Raw genomic sequence first — 21,000 nt, 5'->3', positions numbered from 1 at the left:
AGACAAAGAGGGGCTTTGAGCAGCCAGACCTTTTGCTGGCCCTCCTTGTACAACAGATCAATGTAGATTCAAGAAAGCTGTGCTCAGCAGTGAGACGCAGAGTACACAAGAAAACACAAAGGTGTTGTTGTTGATTGAGTAAATGCATTAATTTCATTCTGCAGTGGGAGTTGTTTGTGCCCAAATTGCCGAGCCAATTGGGATCTGTTTCCTAGTTGTTTAACTTGTGGTATGTTTTCCCGTCTTTAAAAACATTAAGCCTTAATGAGTGAGCAGTTTCCATTATGCTCTGTTTCAATGTGTGTTTTATTAGACAACAAACTTTTCTCCAGTCTGACTGGTACATAGTATAGAGAAGGTCAGGGCAGAATATATTTCAGCACTTCTGAAAACATCCCGATGACACGCATGACATGAATCAGACTTTAACAGTGCCGACCACTCAGTGAAGCAGAATAAAGCTTTATAAGACTCTAGTAAGTTAAAAACATGATCTGGAGTCTTGCCCTCTCTCTGCCTCGTGTTTTTCTCATTGTCTGTACTTTTCCAACCTGTCTGCCAAAGTGTACTTGTAAGGCCTAAAGACAACCAGTTCTACTAAGTAGTAATCCTTTGCTGAAACAAACCTATTTTTGCGTGTTTCTGTTGCCCCTTTCATAGAATAGCATAGAACAGCAGCTTTGTTGGTGTGGGGTTTATAGCAGTTGTCTAACAAACCCCAGGTATAGTTTCATTGAAGATTCTCAGTCATCCAGATGAAGTTATCTGGAAGTTGAGTCACAGCAACTGGACTTCCTTCTGGTTAGGTCGAAATGTCAAAACATTTCACTGTTCATCCCAGTAGCTACTTCCGTCTAAAGATAGTTGGTTTAGAAAATGAAAAAGTATGTGTGGGATTGTATGGGATTTTGTAGTTTTCTGCATTATTTGTCATGATCCTCTGCTGATGCATGGCTCACATAGAGTATGCGTATGTATGTATGTATGCGTTTTTTGTGCAGAACGAATTCAAAAGATTTGAGTGGTTTCTGTCAAGTAGCTCTAGTCCGCACCTCCAAACTAATTTTCTTGATAGGAAACCAGGTATGCTGGCATCTGACTCCAGTTAGCTTTTTTGTATTCACATACGTTTTCCACTAGCACTATGAGGTTTCTGTGGTTGTTCTCAATAAAAAAATAAAGGATAAGAATTTTTTAAGTTATTATTTTAGACACATTATATTTGTTAATACTCTTGATTTAACCTAACAAGAAGGACGTCCAGTTGCCACCGAGGTATAGTGGTTTGATTCCTGTGTAGCGAGGAGAAAGGAATTGTTCAACCCGGGTCAAGTTGTCCTTGGACAAGACACCAACACACAATGGTTGTGCCGACATGTACTGTAACATTATCCCCATGGGGATCATTAAAGTATGTCATTATTATTAAATCTTTTATGCAACTGAGTTCTAATTATGCAGACTCACTTTCCAAACCAGAGAGGGGAAATATCAGTAACTGTGTACCCTTCTGTAAGCATCACCATTACTCACTTATTCCAGTCTAGACGACATGCCAGCTTACCTGGGGCAATATGACGAGGAGGCCCACCTTTCTCAGCCCAGGTGAACTCAGCCTGTTTGGGAAATGCATGACAAACACCTTGGACTCTGTCAACAGTGGATGGTATGACTTGGTGGGAATAAATGATCAACAAAAGAAAACAACCTCTGTCATTTGAGACACAAGCGCAGGAACCACAGAATGGCTCATTCAGCCCTGCTTAGTTTGAATAAGTGGAGCTGCAGAGACGAATGTCTGTGTGGTAGTGTAACGGAAGGGTACAGACTACGACACCCCAATCAATACACACACATAGTGAGACACCTCCACAAATAAAGTATGCATAGAAACATACAGAAACCATTTGCGTTTTGCTTGAGGTCACCAAAATACTTTGTAAATTAAACAAGAATTTAAAAAATACTTCCGCTTAGTTCTTACCACAGCAAACTCTGTCCTCCCTGACTCCAGTTTTTCCCATTCACAGTTGTATTGAGATTCAGTTTTGACACCTTTGCCACAAATGTCAGCCATGCCAACATTAACGCTGCAGGGCTGGGGAGACTTGATTCAGAGGGTATGGTGATGGAGGATGGGCAGAGCAGCTGTGGATGAGCAGTATGCTGCTGTTGCTGAGTGAAGTTTGGGTCACAGTTCACATGATTCTGCCAGTGGCTAACAGGAGGGCTATAATGGCATTTCTTCAGCTTTGGTAGGGTGGTGACGAGGTTGGGGCTGTAAAGTATGAACTCTCCTGGAGGGACAAAGTGCTGAAATCACAACCCTTTCTACAGACAAGAATGTTGATGTTTGGCAACTCTACAAAACTCTGAAGAACATCACAGGGTACAACTTCTCCTATATGATTGTGGTTTTATATTAGGAGAAAGTATAGGGCATGCATTTGTGTAAAATAAGTGATTTCTAGTTAGTTTGTTCTCTTTTATTTTACATCTACATGTTTCTATTATCTAAAATAAGGCTACATACACTAGTACCTTGAATCAAAGTATAAAGTTGATTATCTGATGGTTCTAAGTCAAACAAAATAAATTAACTGTTTATATGATTTACTAGCAAAAAAGTCACTTTCTCACATTAATGCAAATTTCCCACGTTCCACTCAGAACCTTTATATATATATATTTTACATATTTTTGTGAAAAAACGAAATCTGAAAACCTTTGGCAGGATCTGACCTTTAATACACAATATTTATGATTTCGTATTTCAGTGTTAGAGACAATTATCTGTCCATTGTTTAGACAAAAAGAAAGTGGAGGCAGTTACATCACAAATCATTCTACTTTTGTCTTGTATTAGACTTTCTCAATTCACCATCCCCCACACTCCTCTCCAATACCTTTTTTGGTCTCAGTCTGCAGTCTTCTATCCATTTGGCTGCACATGAGACTGACTACAGTCTTTCTCACACCATTTGCCACAGCACTGTTTTCTGAGGGAAATGCCAGAATGTTTTACTGGCTGTGCCATAACTAGTCGTAGACTATAACCACACTATGACCACATTATAACACTTTAAGCCCACATTGTGTTTTTTATTTCAGTGTGATTGTTAAGGGTTTACCGGAGTTGCTCTCAGAATGACAGCTAAATTAAGTAAACCGAGTCCACAGAACAACACTCAAGGTTGGCTGTGACTCACATGCATGGCAATGTAGATCAAAAAAAGAAAAACATAACCAAGCTGTAAGAGAATGACTCACACTCTGAGGACAGGCACACTGACAGACCTTATTACATTATTTCCAGACAGAACGTGATTTTTCAGTATGGAGAAAACATTAAGAATGAAGAATGAGAGTTTCCCAAAACTAACCCAGCTGCAAGCGCAGTTACGAGACTATTAAATACATTCTCGGAAATTATACTATCTAGTGAGGAAGTCAGAATAATTTTGCGTATTACTTACAAGAAAGAAAATTAACTATAAATTAACAGATTCAGAAGTTCGAATGACAGTAACACTGTAAGAATCACAAAGCATCTGAGAGTCAAAACTCAATCAGAACTTAGCCAGCTCCATCTCAGATCCACCTTGGATGACTTTGTAATTATTTGTCAAACTAAATACAAACTCTCAGCCCAGGAAAATCAGTGTCATCCTGCAGATTTAAAGACTGTTAAATAGATGATGATAGACGCTCTGAGAAAACAAGTATGACCTCATCACACTGTGTATTTACATGCTTTAGTTTGTGCTTTTGTGTTTTAATGTGCAGCTCCACTTCTAACCTCCAATAATTACACAGCTCATCCTCCCCTGAAGAAATCCAACAGATGACATCAGATCAGAAAGACCACAAGACGGTAATTTATTCATGTCTTAGATATTACAAAGTTTATGTGATCTGCTGTTCATGTGGCAACTGTGGCACAACAAGATGTGCAGACACAGGTAAAGGAGGTAATAGATCAGCGATTGACTTCTTCTCAATGCCAATTTGAATGTAAAACAAACCTTGGTCATGATATTTATGTCAAACAGTATAAGTTTGAACTATAGTTTAACTAAATATGAATCCAAGAAAACCTCTAAATAAAGAAGTTTTGGAGTCAGAGGCTATGCCGTACAATATGAATAGATTTTGCGATGTGATTGCTACATTCACATTGTGAAAGTTTGTGTTTGCTGTGGAGACGCTTTGGTCAGTGGTGACTGTCTAATAGTCAAAGAGGAAGTTTGGAGATTTCTGAAGTGAGGTCAATGAGGGAGGTCAACTTTACTAATAAATAGATGTAAATGTTAAACAGCAGGGAATATAGCACGTTTTGTATCATATGACCCAAAAATTAGGTGTGCAAAATTTTTGAAACTTATGTTTTAAAGTAATTATTAATAAGTGCGTAAAATTAAAGTGTGGTTCCAAAAAAAATTTAAATTAATGAATATTATTATGAGCATCATCAAGCAAAACTCAATCAGAACTTAGCATAAATTTACCAGGTGACATAAATATACTGTAAAATAGAGACCTGCTTATGTTCTACTGTGTGTACGTGTGTTAAAGAGTTCATTATTGACTTAAATAACACTGAGCCAGACGGTGAGTCCCTAAAGACTAGACCAATCAAAACAGCACCTGTCTTTAGTGGTTGTGTACAAAACGACCCTCATTCCTGTGCAAACGCAGCCGGTCTGACTGCGTGTCACAAAACTCACACACACCCACTCACTTCACCTCCACAGGCCCTTTGCTGTGGTGAAAGCTCTGTGGACAATGACATCATCAGGCCAAGACCAATGAGTAACATAACACAGAAGAGTGGAAAAGCAGTCTGGGACAACAAGTCACAACATCACAGCACCACGAAACAGCGTTACTGTCATTACTGTAGCACAACCACGGAACACACAAACGACAGAGGAGCAAAAACATCCCTTCATCCCTTGCAGGAGACAAATTGTCATTTATCGTCCGAAACCTCCTCTGCTTTCCAGCTGGTGTCATGATAAAAGCCTTAAGGAGTGAATCATCACTGGCGCTTAATGATGCTTTCAAGACAGCTCTTGTTCTTGTTCACTATCATATCCCTCCCTCCCATCATTTCTCTATCCAATATCACAAAAGCTACCTTTAAACAAATACTTTGAGGGGGCGAGCTGTTCCGTGATATAATTATCTGTGCTCTGGGAGATAACCAGTTTCTGGTAAATTCTTGTGCTTATTTTTCTTTTGACTCTCCCCTGTGGATTGGAAGCATATGGCTACGTTGCATAACAGACACAGAGGGCAAACATGGAAAGAAATGACTTCACATAACAAGTGGTAGCTCAGTAAGACTCTGTGTGGCTGCAGTTTTGAATGCTGGCCTCGGGCCTTCCTGCCTGCCTTGAGGCTCTTTTGGACATGCTTGAAAAAAAATGGAGACTCAGTCAGTGTTTCCTTTTCACAGGGATCAGCAGTTTTGCACAGTCCAACAACAAAGAGTTCCCCAATCACACTGTTGCAATCAACTAACATCTGTAAAGTATGGTGCAGCTCAGATAACTGCAAATGTGCCTCATTAATCCATAAGGTAAGACAAACAATACAATACAAATCAAGATTAGAAGAAAACTACATGCAGGGAGCTAAAAAGTAAAAAATAATAATGACAACATGAAAATGATAGTAACAACTGATGACAAATATTCAAAAAGGTTTCTGTAATTTAAATCTGTCTTTCTTTGCTTTAAGGTACCAGTCTTTCTGAAGGCATCACTGTCAAAAACTCTAAATGGAACAACAACCTGTATAAAGTAAAGTAAATTTTGAAATAGACAGAAATAAAACATCCAAGCAAAAAAAAAAAAAAAATGTCAGACACAATTCCAGTGCAGAGAAAGCAAAGTGAGAAGGCTATTACATTAATTATTGGGTCCTGTTTGATGTAATTCAGCGGGAAAAAACAGCATTAGTTTTGAGCCCAAAAATAAAATGTATGTATGAATCATTTCTGTACTGATGGTTTAAGGTCATAAAATGCCCTGTTGTCTTGTGAGGCACCAATGGAAGAGAGCAACACAAACCCTCTGCTCAGCAAATGGTCTATTATTACATTGCTTTACTAAATACAGATCACAAGTTGCCATTGTTTATTTGTGTAATGAGGAACATTTCAACAACTGGGAACGTCGGATACAAAGATGCAAAACAAATGATTTCTTGGTGATATGGTTAAATCTTTCACCACCACACCCCCTATTGTCCTTCTCATGTTGTTCCTCATTTGTTGTCTATAATTTACATTATAAAATCCCTCCTGTAACTCCACGTGCTTTCATTCAATCCTTTTAAGGAATAAATTCATACCACAAGAATTCCTCTGGTAAAATGTGGTTTAACTGTTATGCTACAGGCAGCATGACTACTTTGCCATCTCTGCCATGTCTTTTTTATTTTAAGCTGGTTCTCACAATAGACAATTACAACTTGTTCAAACTATGATTCTTCGGTCTGAAAGCCATTGATTGAGAGCGTAATCCACACACAGTCAACATTCTGCATATTTCAGACGTCATGCCCGCACTTACAGAAGCAGGCACCATTTTTCATGTTGTATACATTAGTATTTGCCAGAAGACTCTCCAGGTACGAACTACCCTCCAGCCCTGAAGATATGTTTACATTTTGGCTGAGCAGATATGCTGAGAGAGTAAAAACCTTTGCAGGTTAGGGGCACTCTGATGGATCCGGGTACAAGAAGGGAGTCAGACTCGAAGCTGACACAGTGCAGCTGCTTTACAGATTGCATTACACTAAAATGGCAAACAGAGAAGAAAGGTGAACTTCAGCTGAGACGGAGAAGGTGCTCTGTGAAGAGTCTGAAAGCAGATCTGGGCTCATAGGTGGAAAGACATGTTCTCTGAGAAGAGCAGAGTATACAAAATAAACAAAATATACCTTCACTATAACCTACTTTATGTGCAGAGTAATGAGCAGAACTCACATTTTATCACATACACAGTACAATATATATATACACCAACATTTTCCCGCAAATTACTGTGCAGAGCAATCCCACCTAAAGTTGTATTTATGAGCAGTTGAACTACAGCAAAGCTACTCTGGAGAGAAAACTAGTTAGGTTAACTAAAGCCACTAAAATTATATGATCACAATGATTGAGTCAAATCCCAGAGTTAACAGGATTGATTCTTTGGGACCAAAAAAGTCTGTAATTAAATGTAATGATTCAAATAGTTGTCAAAATATTTCAGTCTGAACAAAACTGACCAACCAACATCTAAAGAGAAGTGATAAGATCAAAGCTCCAGAACAGCTGGACTATGAGGTGAGGGGTTTTTTTTTATTTTTTATTTAGCAACAGATTTTTACAAGGTTTCAAGAATGAACGAGAGAATTTTCTCAAGCAGATCATTTTGGATTTGAAAGCAGACTCTCCTTCACGACTTTTCATGAGACTCTGATTCAGCAACAAAGAATTTTTGATCAGTTCAAACAAAAAAAAGAAAACTTGGCCCAGCTGATTTTTTATGTGGTGGTGTTTCCATTTTATAACTCTTAACAGTTCATCTGTGAGAGCATGCACTTTAAAAAGCCTTAACTCTATCATCTTCAGACTGCCGTCCACTGGGGCGGGGCAGGTTGTTGTGTTCTTGGCCGTGTCCTCATGGGAATGATCTGTACTCTTAAACCACACCAAACAGTACCAGCATCTGTTAATGTCCCTGCCTTGTTTATAACCTCCTTTAACTCTTCTGCTTCAAAGTAGTTTGCCACACAAGGAAAACATAAGTGGAAAAAATAAGTGCTACAAAAGAACATGAGATGAGTTTGTTCTGTTGTTTATGTATAAAAGCAACTTGCATATTAGAAAAATCTCGTAGATTTAGACAAGTAAAGGAACTCAAACATCTGTCAGGATCAGCTGGCCAGACATGCACTCACAACCACAGAGTGGCAAACGTCCACACTCAACCAAGGAGAAAAAAGCATCCAGCAGATGATGTTTATCTTATCCTATTTATACTTGGCACAAAAACCTGGCTCAGATTTGTGCTACACTCAAGTTTTCTGAAGAAATGTTTCTGCTCAAGCCCTCGAAAGATAACATTGTGTTGCTGTTACTGCAGGATGCACACAGGTTACACTTGAGTCTGTAATCACACTGAGACATCTGACATTTCGAACACAATGGAACATGTCTGCGAATATCACCATGAGGTCAACTGGTTATGAAATAATTCAGGACTTTAAACACACAGTGGAGTAGACACAAACTCCTGCAGATAACTTTTCAAGTTTTTAGAAAGCATAAACACGTACAGGCACATTGAGAAGCTGTCTATGTAATTACAGAAAATAATTATTTTCATACACCCCTATTTAATTCAGTTCATCTTCTCCACTACATCATTAATTCTACGTCACTTTAAACCAAACAACTGTTGTGTTATTTTTTTTCCTCACAGCATCACTTCTTCTATTAGCTTTACACATTTATATTAGCATTATACACTGCCTGTTCAAAAGAAAGTCACACACTCTAATATTTTGTTGAACCACCTTTAGCCGTGGCATCGTTTCGATGTGCTTCTGCAATGTCACTACATTTATTTCCGTCCAGAGTTGCATTGGTTTTTTGACATGATTTTGTACTGGGAGAATCAGACTGCTGCACAAAGCCTCCAGCACATCCCAAAGATTGTCAATGGGGTGGAGGTTTGGACTCTGTGGTGGCCAATTTGAAGATTTACCCTGTTCCAGAGTGATGGGCTCATCAGCGTAAAAACAGAGGCAGGTGAAGTGAAGCATCATGCCTAGTGCCTGCAGTACAAGCCTGTGGGGGCAGTGCTATGATCTGGGGTTCAGTAATGTTATGTGTCCAAAGAATGAGGTCAGCTGACTAACTAATATACTAATATACTGAATGACCAGGTTGTTCTGTCAATGGATTTATTGTTCCCTAATGGCATATTCCAAAATGACAATGTCAGGATTCTTCAGGCTCAAATTGTGAAAGAGTGGTTCAGGGAGCGTGATACATGATTTTCACATATGAATTGGCCACCACAGAGTCCAGACCTTAACCTCATTGAGAATCTTTGGGATGTGCTGGAAGACCTCTCCCATAATCAAGTCAAGATCTTGGTGAGAAGAAAATGCAACTCTGGCCAGGAGAAAATGTTGAAACATTGCAGAAGCTTATTAAAATGATGCCACAGTGAATGCGTGCTTTATTTCCACTAATGGTTTTTCATTGACTTTGACATTTTTTAACAATTACATTAATTTTCTGACAACTTCTTTCTCATATCTTTGATTTGAAATTCCACATTAATATGCTTTCAATAAGATCTCGCCTTAAAATAGTTGCATTACATTAGTTTAAGGCAGCAGTCGTGTTACAGTGAAACAATGCTAGATGTACACAGCTGGGATCAAGTTTTAGCTCCCATATTTACCATGAGGTCTATACTGGGGCCCAATTTAACATTCCCCAAATCACTAGAGGATGAAGACCTATTATTTCGTTTGACAGCCTTCAACTTTCACATTGAGAGGAAGCCAATTTCCTCCTGTGTGGGTTGAAAAGATCTCAGAACAAAATGAACAAAATGATGTAGCCCGAAGCCCCTTAACACTAATATAGCATATGGGTGGACACATCTTTCATAACAATGTCTAGTTGGTATACACTGGAGAGGGTGGAGAAAGACCATATGCTCCATGTTCACTGCTGTCACTGGAGTTATGCAATTCTAACTGTATCTCAGATTAAAATCCTGGAGACCAGTAAAAGGGCCCAACTCCCACTTTAAGAACAGGTTGTATAAGCTATCATTGCTCCCTTCTGCATTTCTCCTGTTTAAGGATTATACATGATCATATAAGTTCTTTCTTTATGAAAGCAAAACGTTACAAGAGCTACAAATTTTGCAGTTCAGTGGACATATTTCTTCCTCTTTCACATCCCCAAAGCTGAGGTGACTATACTATGACTATACTGTAAATTATAGCAAAAGTAAGCATAAGCTAACTTCGCAATAAAATCACAGTATTTGTAATCAACATTTTTTTAAACAGTGAACTTTCATAAGCCTTTTCATTGTAATTGCAATTGTGCTGATGTGCATGACAAATACAGGGAAGTTATCTGGATTTTGATATGTAGACAAAGTGAGCCGAAGTGTGTTAATGCATTGTGATATGTTGTTTTATGTTTTAGCAAAAATAATCAGGGATATAAGATAAGTTATTACCAAAATGATGTACTGTTACATAGTTGCACATTATAAAAATGTAATCATTCGATACATTACAGATAAGGAAAGTAATGTTTAGAGCAATGCCCAAGTCACTCCTACATAGATTTTACAATACAGACGAGAAACTAAAATCTCAAGAGGCATTTGTTGAACAAAAAGCTCAAACAGGGACCAAAAGGAGTTGTGTTTCTATTGTTGGGTTTAAATTAACAGAATAATGCTATAAGCTTAAAATTGTGTATTTCACCTCTAGTTTTCAAATGTTTTATTTTCTCTTTGTGTTTGATTTATGGAGAACAGAAACAAACAAGAATACAGACTGGGTTTGGTTCTACCTGCACCTTTTAGTCTTAACACTTTGGTTGTTGATATTGTTTGTTAAAATAAATACGCTTACTATTACTGACTGAATAAACCCACTATGCACAAAATCTTGAAGAGATCATTTCTGACCGAAATGATCAAGCCTTTCTGAAAAACAAACAGCTCCTGTGATTTGAGGTGTGATGGCCATGACTTTTTTCAGGTTATCTGCAACTCTTACACCATCCAGTGGTTAGGATCGGTATTACATCACTCCACCAAGTAGCTCCACTAACATGGCTTTTATTCCACTGTTATACATTTTGATTCCATCAGAAGTAGTGAGGAAGTTAGAACGCAAGTTTGTAAACCCCCAGTCTCAGAAAGTGTTTACAACATGGCAATGATTCCAAACACAATGCAAAAATTTACAAAGAAACTCTCTGACACCTCTGACATACTCTAAAGCTGAAGGCAGAGCAAGAACACCCCTCTAGCAAAGAGCAGCTGAATATAAACATCTGTGAAGAACACCTGGCATCATCCATAACCAGCAGGATCAAACCTGCCAGCCAAATAGAGTAACTCAAATCAGACAACCCAATGTTTCAATTTCATACATACATTTATTTTATATAAAAGAAAACAAGGGTTGAAATATTAACAGTTATACACACAGTGCCATCACTGGAACACTACGGTATCCAACATGGCAGCTAAGCACTGAACAATGTTGGAGGTCATTAAAACGTCTACATGCTCTTCCAAGTGCCTCTTGGGATCCTGCAGGAAGGACAGATAATTAGAGAAGGGGGGAATATTCAGTAGTATAGATATGATTTGAGATGTTTAACATCAATACATCTTTGGGTTCAACTAACTAACAAAGTAATATGTTTATACACAATATATAAATATTAATCTATTTAACTCTATCCAAACCAAAAGCCAATCACTATCATTAAATAAATAAATAACACATATATTTTGCTCTTATGTTTTTATCTGAAGCTTGAAATTTCTTTGTTACCTGTTTTCCAACATTCTTGATTGCCAGCTGCTCGGGGGTCATTTTGTCCTCTTCTTCAACAGCCTGAGGTGGAAACACGACATCGTCTCAGTATTGATGAGGCGCGAGGAGCACACTTCAAATCGTGTGCGTATTTGCATGCATGTAGAACTTTCTGCCATTTGTATTATTCAGGGGAAATAATTTTTGGATTGCAACACCAAATGAATCTAATACAAGAAAAAATGAGTGATTGCACCAGTTAACCACAGCAGAAAGTAGTGCACTGATAGTCTCTGCTGTGTCAGTCATCAGTTAAAACAAATGATAGATTAGCGATTTGTTTGATTACAATACAGTGCTATAAAATCTGTATAAACAGCATAACAAATTATATAAGATTATTAAAGCCAACATTAACTAAATAAATGACCTTTCTGGCACTTACTGTTATCATGAATCAAACACTAGAACTTTTGTCCCCTTTTGTATCATGTTTAAGACAGTTGCAGCCTTCTGCAGAACTGAATACAATGTCCCAATCAGTTTAAAGAGATTGTCAGATGAGGTCTAAATAGTGTACCTTGTTGTAGTTCTTAGCCAGTTCCAGCATTTCCTTGACAATCGTCTCATTGAGCTTGCAGTGCTCACTGTAGTCCTGCAGGGTCAGACCCTCCATCCAGCTCTTCTTATGCAGGTTCAACAGCATCTAAAGAAAAATAATCATGTTTCTCAAAGTTCCACTTAAAACACCAAACACACTTTAAAAGGAAGGCATTCAAGCGAAACTATATTCTCAAACCTTTTGCTCCAGCTCGTTTTTTCTGTAATTAATGGTGATGGAGTAGTAGTGTCTGTTAAGTCCATGAATCAGAGCCTGAAACCACACGAAAGGTTTAATTAACTACAAGAAATAAACCCAAAAAACTCTCTGTAACAATCTGAAAATGTCAGATTAGTACCTAGAAGTCTACTTTGGTTATCTGCGGATTGTCATATGATAATGTTTTTAGACAAACTTAGTAAACAAAGATTATAAAGAAATTGTGCCGATAAGCTCTGTAAGCAATTATTCAAAAAAATAAATAAAAAACTTGAATGAAGTAACACTGTCATGTACTATGATACCTGGATCGAGGGCTTGTTCAGATGACCCAGGTTGGATGTGGTTTGTCTTGGTTCATGGCCCAGCACCATCATATTGGCATTGATCAATCTGAAGGCATCAATAACAACCTGCAGAACACAAAAGTCACATATGATGAATGCAGTCTAGGAACTCATTTGTTATTTTTAATTCACTTTAGATTGGACATAAATAGCCAACCTTGTGTTAATAATGACTAATGTGTTAATAATAATTAATAATTTGATCTCCTTGGGGAAACTGTTGTTATGCACCTACAGTGAGAGCTAATTGATTACCTTTCCTTTGACACTTTGAATGGGATCAACCACCACTGCAACGGCTCGCTCTGAAAGGGCCTCAAAGCTCTGCTGTGTGTTGATGTCCACACCAGACAACCAACAGCCAAACCCAGGGTGACTGTGGTACCACCCCACCACCATCTCTGGTCTGATGAGCAACATAGGTGGAAGAAAGCAAACACTATTATCTTAGCTTGAAAACTAGTCAACAAAAGAAAGTTTCAGATAAAACTTCTAAAACCTGCATTTATACTTTTTTTTACTTAAAGCTACTATGTGCAACTTAAGAAATCTGTTATGGTCCCCCACACTGCCCAAAGCCTCAGCTACTAATCATTACCAAATTGCAGTTTAAAAAAAAAAAAAAAAAAAGGTACAGAACTTTCTAATTAAGCAGAAATTATTTAAACTTTCTAATTGGTTAGGAGCCCCACTCAAAAAAATTAAGAAGTTAATATCTCTGCAATGCTGCCAGGCTGTTCTGACTATGAATGCAACCATCTGACCACCATATACTGTATACCCTGTTGCAGATATGTGTAACAGTTTTACCTGCCAGTCTGCTTCAGCATGTCCAACATTTTAGCCTGGAACACTGGGTCCACTGCTTCAACACTTACACCCTGTGAGACACAAAATTAATAATTAAGAACAGACTTTTTGATAAAACTACTGAAAGAAGATTACAAAGCATTCGTTATCTAAATATCCCCATCTAGTTTTTGCATTAACAACACCTCTAGACCATATCCAGTGTCTGATTCATTTTGAGCAAGGGCAGGCTAATCTAATAATTTAACTAGAGCATGGTACATTTTTACACCAACTGTGTAAGGAAAGCCTCTGTGCTTGGAGGTAACTTGTTCTATAGCCTTGTTTGGCATGATAACGGCTACTGCTGCCACAGTTTCTCATTTGAATATCTATCGTATTGACTACCCATGTCAATAAAATATGGTTTGTAGTGAAAAAATATATATAAATTAGTAGTGCATACAAATTCAATTCTTAACAGTAAATTTGCAGAAATTCAATTTATTACAAAATAGCTAGCTATTACAATTTTGTGGTATCCCACTGCTGCAAATGCGTGGTTCAGTGAAAACCCTGTCAATGGTAGGACACTGCTCTTACAGAGCATACATACCGTTCCTGACTGGGGCATGGCAAACACATCAATCACTCGCACTGTGTAGTCATCAACAAATTCTCCCAACATCAATCCCATGACTTCCATTGGTACACCGGCACGTCCGTGCTTCAACATCTAATGAAGAACAAATACATGAGAAGTCACAAAAATATTAACTGCATAACTAAAATGACCACTTTAAAAGAACTAGGTTTTAAGTTGCACATCATGTGATATTACCTTGAGCAGGGCAAGTGAAGAGATATACACCTGCTCTGCTGTGTCGACAGCAGGTGCATCTGTTGGAGGTCCCTAAGGAATCAAAGTAGTGTTTATTAGTTGTCCAGACCAATACTGTATGTCCTCAGATTATTAACAGTATAGTAAGTAGTAAGTTTAAAGTGGCACATAAAATTGTGTATTGTAAACAAAGAGTTTGGATAAGAGTTTTAGAGTCATTAGGATAAGTGACAGACATTTTAATTTCTTCCCATAATTATTGTACAACAATTCAGTTGTTGTGTTACCTGGCCAAGTCCTGGCATTCCGCCTCCGAGCCTCAGCAGCCGGTCCATTTCGAAATCTGTTAAACAGTCACAACAATTATTTGGTTGCGTCCAAAGTATACAGCTGACATACAACATGTGTAATATTGTCACATTTAACTGTGTATAATAACAGTATTCACATATCAGAAAAATACGTACTATATTATATATTAATAAAAAGGTAAGAGTTGCTTTTGACAGATTCAGTATAGTGCTTTTAATATGCACATGACAAACATAGGCTACTTAAAGGTTTCCTTTTGGTTTTTTGGTGGAGCACCTGTAAGCCTTTAATTTGTTGACAAGTCGACGGAAAACGTTACATACACACATCTTCCAGACCATCTCGCTCAATAAATGATAAATACAGCAAATACTGTGAAAATAATTTGCACTTCTGGTCTTAAAGTTAAATTTCAATGTCATTTGAAATACCAAATCCATCATTACATTGCTAACAGGACTCTCTATAAAATGTATGTTATTTTAGTGTTACTTCAACTATAGTATGTGAATATTTAAGACCCTTTATTAGCTTTTTGTCTTAATAAAGAACTACTCAATTTTCATGATTGTAGGATATAATTTTAACTTTCTTGCATCTGAAATCCCGAAATAATCCTGATTTAAATAGCTTTTTGACAACCTAATGGCTGGTTAGTTAGCTAGTTTAGCTAGCCACAGTGACGTAGCTAAACGTGACAGGACAAGAATGTATACATTAAGCTTTAATTGAAAATATTTTTTTTTTTGTTTAAATTATTAAAAACAAAAGCGCCAAATGATTTTAAATCGCTCGTTTCTTTTGGTAAACATTTAGCTTGAGCGGCGTTAGCGTGCTGTTAGCTTAGACATGCTAACTTAGCCTCTATCATCTCGGACAAGAAAAACAAAAGCAAATCATTGACAGTGATTCCACTCCACTGTCGTTTATGAAAGTTACCGAGTGTGTTAAAGTTGTGAAGCTACTTACCTGTTGTCAAATACTACGGATATTCAGAAGACTATGTTTGTCTGTGTGTAGTCGAGTCAAACCAACTGGCTACAATGAATCAGCCCGAATTGTCTTTTTCTCCTAAACTTCTTCCGTCGCACTGATGACGTCAATTGCAGTCGCCCTGCTGGCCACTTCAAAATGAAAACACAAGGTGGCGCCACAGTCATTACTCATGTCCAGCTGTTGCGGCAGCTGCTGATCGTACAAATCCACAATTATAATACAGCCAACACACGATACATAGCAAATGATAGAAAAATTTGATAGCTGATTAATAATTTTCATTTTTTTCAGCACAGATGCCAATTTGCTGGAAACAGTTTGTAGATGTAAATATGTGAATATCTGTAGTAAAATCATCATACAGCAAAAGTATTTAAAATGTGTTAATTTCATTTTTATTTTTACATGGGCATGTGTGGAATCATCACTTATTAAAACCAATCATTGTCAGATGTATTTATAAAGAAAAGAATGCTTTTGTTGTGTCATTCATCACACCACATCTTAAATGATCATCATCATTACTGTTCACTTCAAAATAGGAGCTTTTAACCTCATATATTTTCCATTTCAATGAGCTTCATATGGATTTTTTTTTAAGAAATGCTTTTACATGAACTGCAAATGCTGTGTTAGTACAACTAAATACAGGAGTTCAGCTTTCATATTTCTAAAAGCGTGTGCTGTTCAGCCAGTGTGCGTATAAATTGCGTTACTGTAAAAGATAAAATCTCTGGTCTGGTGGTTACATTCAATTGTTGTATTATGTTGTTTTATATTTAGCAGTGTTTCTTTACTTATTTTCATCTCTCAGTCTTTTAGAGACAATATAGAAAGTGAAAATATCTTACAGTATACATATGGGTAGCATGCTTTCATTATAAAGTTAATAATCCCTGAGATTCCTGATGATTCTTACATGTATTTTGAACATTGAAGCCTTTTATGTTGTAATTGGCTATACATACTGGATACACATTGAATTAAAGATGCACAAATGTGTCATCTTCATAGAAATCTTAACTGACATAATATACAGTGGCTTTCTTTTAATGCCCAAAAGAGTGAAAATGCTGTGATGTTTGTGTGGTTTCTCATATTTCAGCATGCAAGCATTTCATTTTTCCCCAAGGAGCCGCAAACTCAGAGCCAAACCACATTATCACTGGGCTTGTGAAAACGCTTCTCTGTTTGGTTTCATGTGCTCTAGCCAGACAGTTGCCGGTTCTGCGGAACAACTTGTCCAGTCTCACCCAGCAGTGTTACTGCCAGACAGGGCAGCTGTCATGCCAAGCTCGCCTGAGCAGAAATGTTAAATTCCCTAATTCTTTGGTGGATGTGGAAGGAGCAGATAATCATTCACATTCCTCAGTCCCTCCCGCTACACACCCACAAGACCTCCTGCTATCTCAACACAATTCAGAACACACTCAGCGGCCTTCACCAGGATGTGCTTCCTTGTGGTGGACTAACCTAAACAGGCCTTTGAGTTAACTTATAAGGAGCACATTAATAATGTCTGGCTTCATTGTTGATGTTTCTGTGGGGTTATTGCTAACACAGCCTAAATGTCTTCTATAATGACACATAATTGAAGGATCTGATGTAGGCAATAACTCGATCCGAGACACAACAATGCAGGAAACAAGCAATACGTTTGCTTGTAAGTGGGCAGAGTTAACTGTTGCTGAATCATTATTGCTGACTAGGTTACCTCATTCAGTTCAGCTCTGCATGTGATTGGTTGACAACTTCTCTGTTAGAAACCCATTCATTTAGTTGCTCTAAACATACCGTAGTCATTTCTACAGGTTTCTGATAAATTACCTAGGCAAACAGTGAAGGGATCGAGTAATCAAATAGATATTTGAGGCGTTGTAATCATGCATGCACGCCTTTAACATGGGAAATATTGTTTATGTACATTTAACTTGAATCGATTCTCATTCCTCAGTTGAAGGGCAGACAAACAGTAGATGTGATGGGTTTATTAACCAATTACTAGCAAAATGGGCGACAAAAAGCAGGAAATGACCTGACTGTTTGGGATGGAATGATCCCAAACAGTCAGGATGGAACGTCAGAAGTAGCTTGTAACACAACACCAGCATGAAACCTTAATCCTACCAGCAGAGGAAATAAGGGAGAGAAATTTGATGCCTTAAGAGCTTCCCTGCACCCTGGTGGGATTTGGATTTAGCTTCGCTTTATAAATCTCCAGCAGGACCTGCAGCGGGATGGCTGCTAGTGGAAGGCACTGCTTTGAGTCCTTCAGTGTTTGACTGGGAACAAAATGGCAGTAATTAGATAAAAGTCATAGGGAAATTGGGTGTTCAGACAGTTAAGCTGGGATGTGTCTAAAACAAAGATGCTCTGCTCCATTTTTCCCATGTTAGCTTTCTAAAGAAACGGTTTGAGATGTGCAAACAGAGAAAAGGCAAAGACACTTTGATTTGTTTTATTGCTTAGTCCACTGGCTGCACAGCTCAGATGTAGATTGGTTCAACAAGGTTAGAAAAGGTCATGTGCTGTATGATAAGGTAACCTATTACATGTTGTACATGTGTAACATGCCAGGTAACTTTTATGGACCCAGTGAATATACTGCCACTAAAAGTTCATACGTTAGTTTGGCAGCCTATTCTATATGAATCAGTATGCTGGATTTATGAATATGATGACTGATAATGACTTTAAATGTGGCCCACGATATTTATAAAAATAGTAGAATTTCAAAGTCATTTGAAAAACTAAATCAAGTGTCTGTTCTTGTTTATTATTTCACTTCGTTAACAGGGTCACTGTAACCTCCAGCACAGGCCTCTGCTTATATTTCAATGCATCCTGATTATCTGACATGTAGTGTGTTGGATGGATGAGGGGGAGGGGTAGGAAGAGAGGGTGTGTGTGTGTGTGTGTGTGTGTGTGTGTGTGTGTGTGTGTGTGTGTGTGTGTGTGTGTGGTCCGCGTTTGAAAAAAAGAAAAAAGCTCTTTTTTCAACACAGACACATGAAAACAGCTTAAATGGTCCCTTTTCAGCTTATATTTAGAAAACAAAATAGAGCTGGACTATTTGGTTTGGACGTGTAGCTGGGACCAGATATAGTTTTCTGCTGAGTTAAGAAGAACAAACTACGAGTGTTTATCTTTTCCATAGAGAGACGCAAAAACAAGAATTTCACTCCGTTTGATTTACAGTTGGGATTTTGCGTAGGGGGTGGGACTTCCGCTAACATAAACACCGTGTCAAAATAAGAGTTTCTTATGTCTTTGATGATATTTGCACAAATAAAGCCTGTAGGCGTGTAAAATCTCTGGCAGGCACTGGAGAGGCACTAGCCAGTGTCTCTTGAGACCTAGAGTTTCTCTCCCATCTCCTAAATGTGTCCACCCGATCAATCACATCCTGCACTTGTACCAGTAATCATCTGAGCCATGTGGGATCTGTGATATCTATAAAATCATTTTTATTTATAGCGCTTTATCCAGGCTATATTTAACTGATCAACTAAATGTGGCTTAACGCTTCAGGGGTCTTGCTCTATAGAGGGCGTGGGGGGGCTTTGACAGCTCCTGTGCCCAGGGTTTCATTGTGTCATTTTCTGCCCATGCTCTCTCACACAGATTAAATCATTACAGTCTGTTTTCCTTACTGAACCCATTTTCTTCTTCATGTGCTTTAAGTTCCCTCTCTTTGTCCCTCTGTTTAGACCTAACTTGCTGTCATCATGTTATAACAGTTATATATTATTTATTTGAAATCTTAAGGTTTATGCAGAATGTAATATTACACTAACACTGCTCTGTGCTCATGGTTTTAATGTGTACAGAGAGAGTGTGTATGGAGAAACACAGGTTGTTTCTGCTGTGCATTCTACCTTGTATGGTCTTCCGTTGATTTTCACTTCATAGCCTGTCTCATTTTTAAACTTTTCTCTTTGCTTTAGGCCTTTCTACACAGAAATACACTAAATGACTGAAGTCAGTTTCAACAGTGTCTAATTCCTCTAATCAGAAATGTGCCAGGACCATGACATTTCCCACTCTGTATCAATTTAGCCCTTCTCCCTACCAAGAGGACTGGAGCTAAGTATAAATTTTCCCTCTAGACTTATCATCATGGCATAAAGTAGTATTTTTATAATCACTGTTCTTGTTGTACTGTCGTCAGTGTTTGGATGGGAAGAACCAACTTCATGTCATTTTAATCCTCGTTTTGTCTCCTAAATGACATGTGTCAAAGTTATTGTGGCAGACTGGGTTTTATTGTGGGTGGATGATGTTGATACAACAACAACAAAAAGAAAATTACATCTTGATTTATTGTATAAAGAAATATTAATGCTGTTCTTTCTTGACTTATGACACAGCCAAAATACTGATACCTACTGTACTGGCTGGAAAATCTCTTTCTGGTGCAACACTGAGCTTCATGAGAACAGGTCACATGTGTCTGTAATGTAATTACATCCAGAAATATTGTCCAACACTGAAGGGAAGGAGGATTAATTGCCTTCCCAGAAGCACTTGTGTATAGGGCACAGCTTCTCTGTGCACAAACAAAACAAACAAACTGCAATTATATATATATATATATGATACAGTTTCAATGCATTTTAATTGATGTTGATGCAGACCTACTTGAAAATTTTTTAGCATGCAGTATGTAGACTTCTTTGAATAATGTGCCTAATAAGCTTACAAACAAGAGTTTGATATATTAAAATTGTGTTGGTCTAGTGTAAGTAGTGAGTAAATCAGATTAAAGCAACAAAGTAACATTGCAACCATCCACACATTAGCACTACGAAATAAGCATGCCTTAAAATGCCATTGATCCCATAGTCCTTTATTTATTAATAAAAGAACCTGAAATGTAAAGTAAAGTGTTAGTTATGTATAGCAGCAAATCTCTTAATGTGAACTGTCTGTCTCAATTCCCTAATTAAGATAAAATAAAATACAAATTTAATTAATTTTTTAATATTTTTGTAATCTTTTTTTCAATCAATCAATATTGGAGTCAATAGTATCTGCCCCACTTCTTACTACCAACTGCTGATTAAATATTAAATATGCTATAAGACCACCGAGGACGTAAAACATGACCAACTCTTATTTTGATATCTTCAATGAAAACGGAAGTCCCGCCTACCTGTGAACGTGAAATATTTTTGTTTCTTATACAATTATATTAGCTGTTATATTGCAATAACCTGAATCCTGATGTATTTTCGCGTCTTCCTGTAAAATCGAAAACGCTCGTTTGCCCTTAAACTCTATTTAAAGTGATGTCATGC

The 21,000-nt window shown here is 37.7% G+C and overlaps 1 protein-coding gene across 1 annotated transcript; it reads right to left on the bottom strand.

The window, feature by feature from the left end:
* Positions 1 to 10,870: 10,870 nt before the first annotated feature.
* On the bottom strand, positions 10,871 to 15,788 carry psmd14 (proteasome 26S subunit, non-ATPase 14). The gene is made up of 11 exons (XM_026379192.1): positions 15,674 to 15,788; positions 14,680 to 14,735; positions 14,393 to 14,464; positions 14,168 to 14,287; positions 13,573 to 13,643; positions 13,018 to 13,168; positions 12,721 to 12,828; positions 12,395 to 12,469; positions 12,176 to 12,301; positions 11,614 to 11,676; positions 10,871 to 11,366 (listed from the first exon to the last, which is right to left on the bottom strand). The coding sequence occupies exons 2-11, from the start codon at positions 14,725 to 14,727 to the stop codon at positions 11,268 to 11,270; spliced, it is 933 nt and encodes a 310-aa protein (XP_026234977.1). The 5' UTR covers positions 14,728 to 14,735; positions 15,674 to 15,788; the 3' UTR covers positions 10,871 to 11,267.
* Between the last annotated feature and the right edge of the window lie 5,212 nt (positions 15,789 to 21,000).

This window comes from Anabas testudineus, chromosome 3, assembly GCF_900324465.2.
Source record: "Anabas testudineus chromosome 3, fAnaTes1.2, whole genome shotgun sequence".
NCBI classification, from domain to species: Eukaryota; Metazoa; Chordata; class Actinopteri; order Anabantiformes; family Anabantidae; genus Anabas; species Anabas testudineus.
This window is presented reverse-complemented; position numbering and strand designations above follow the sequence as displayed.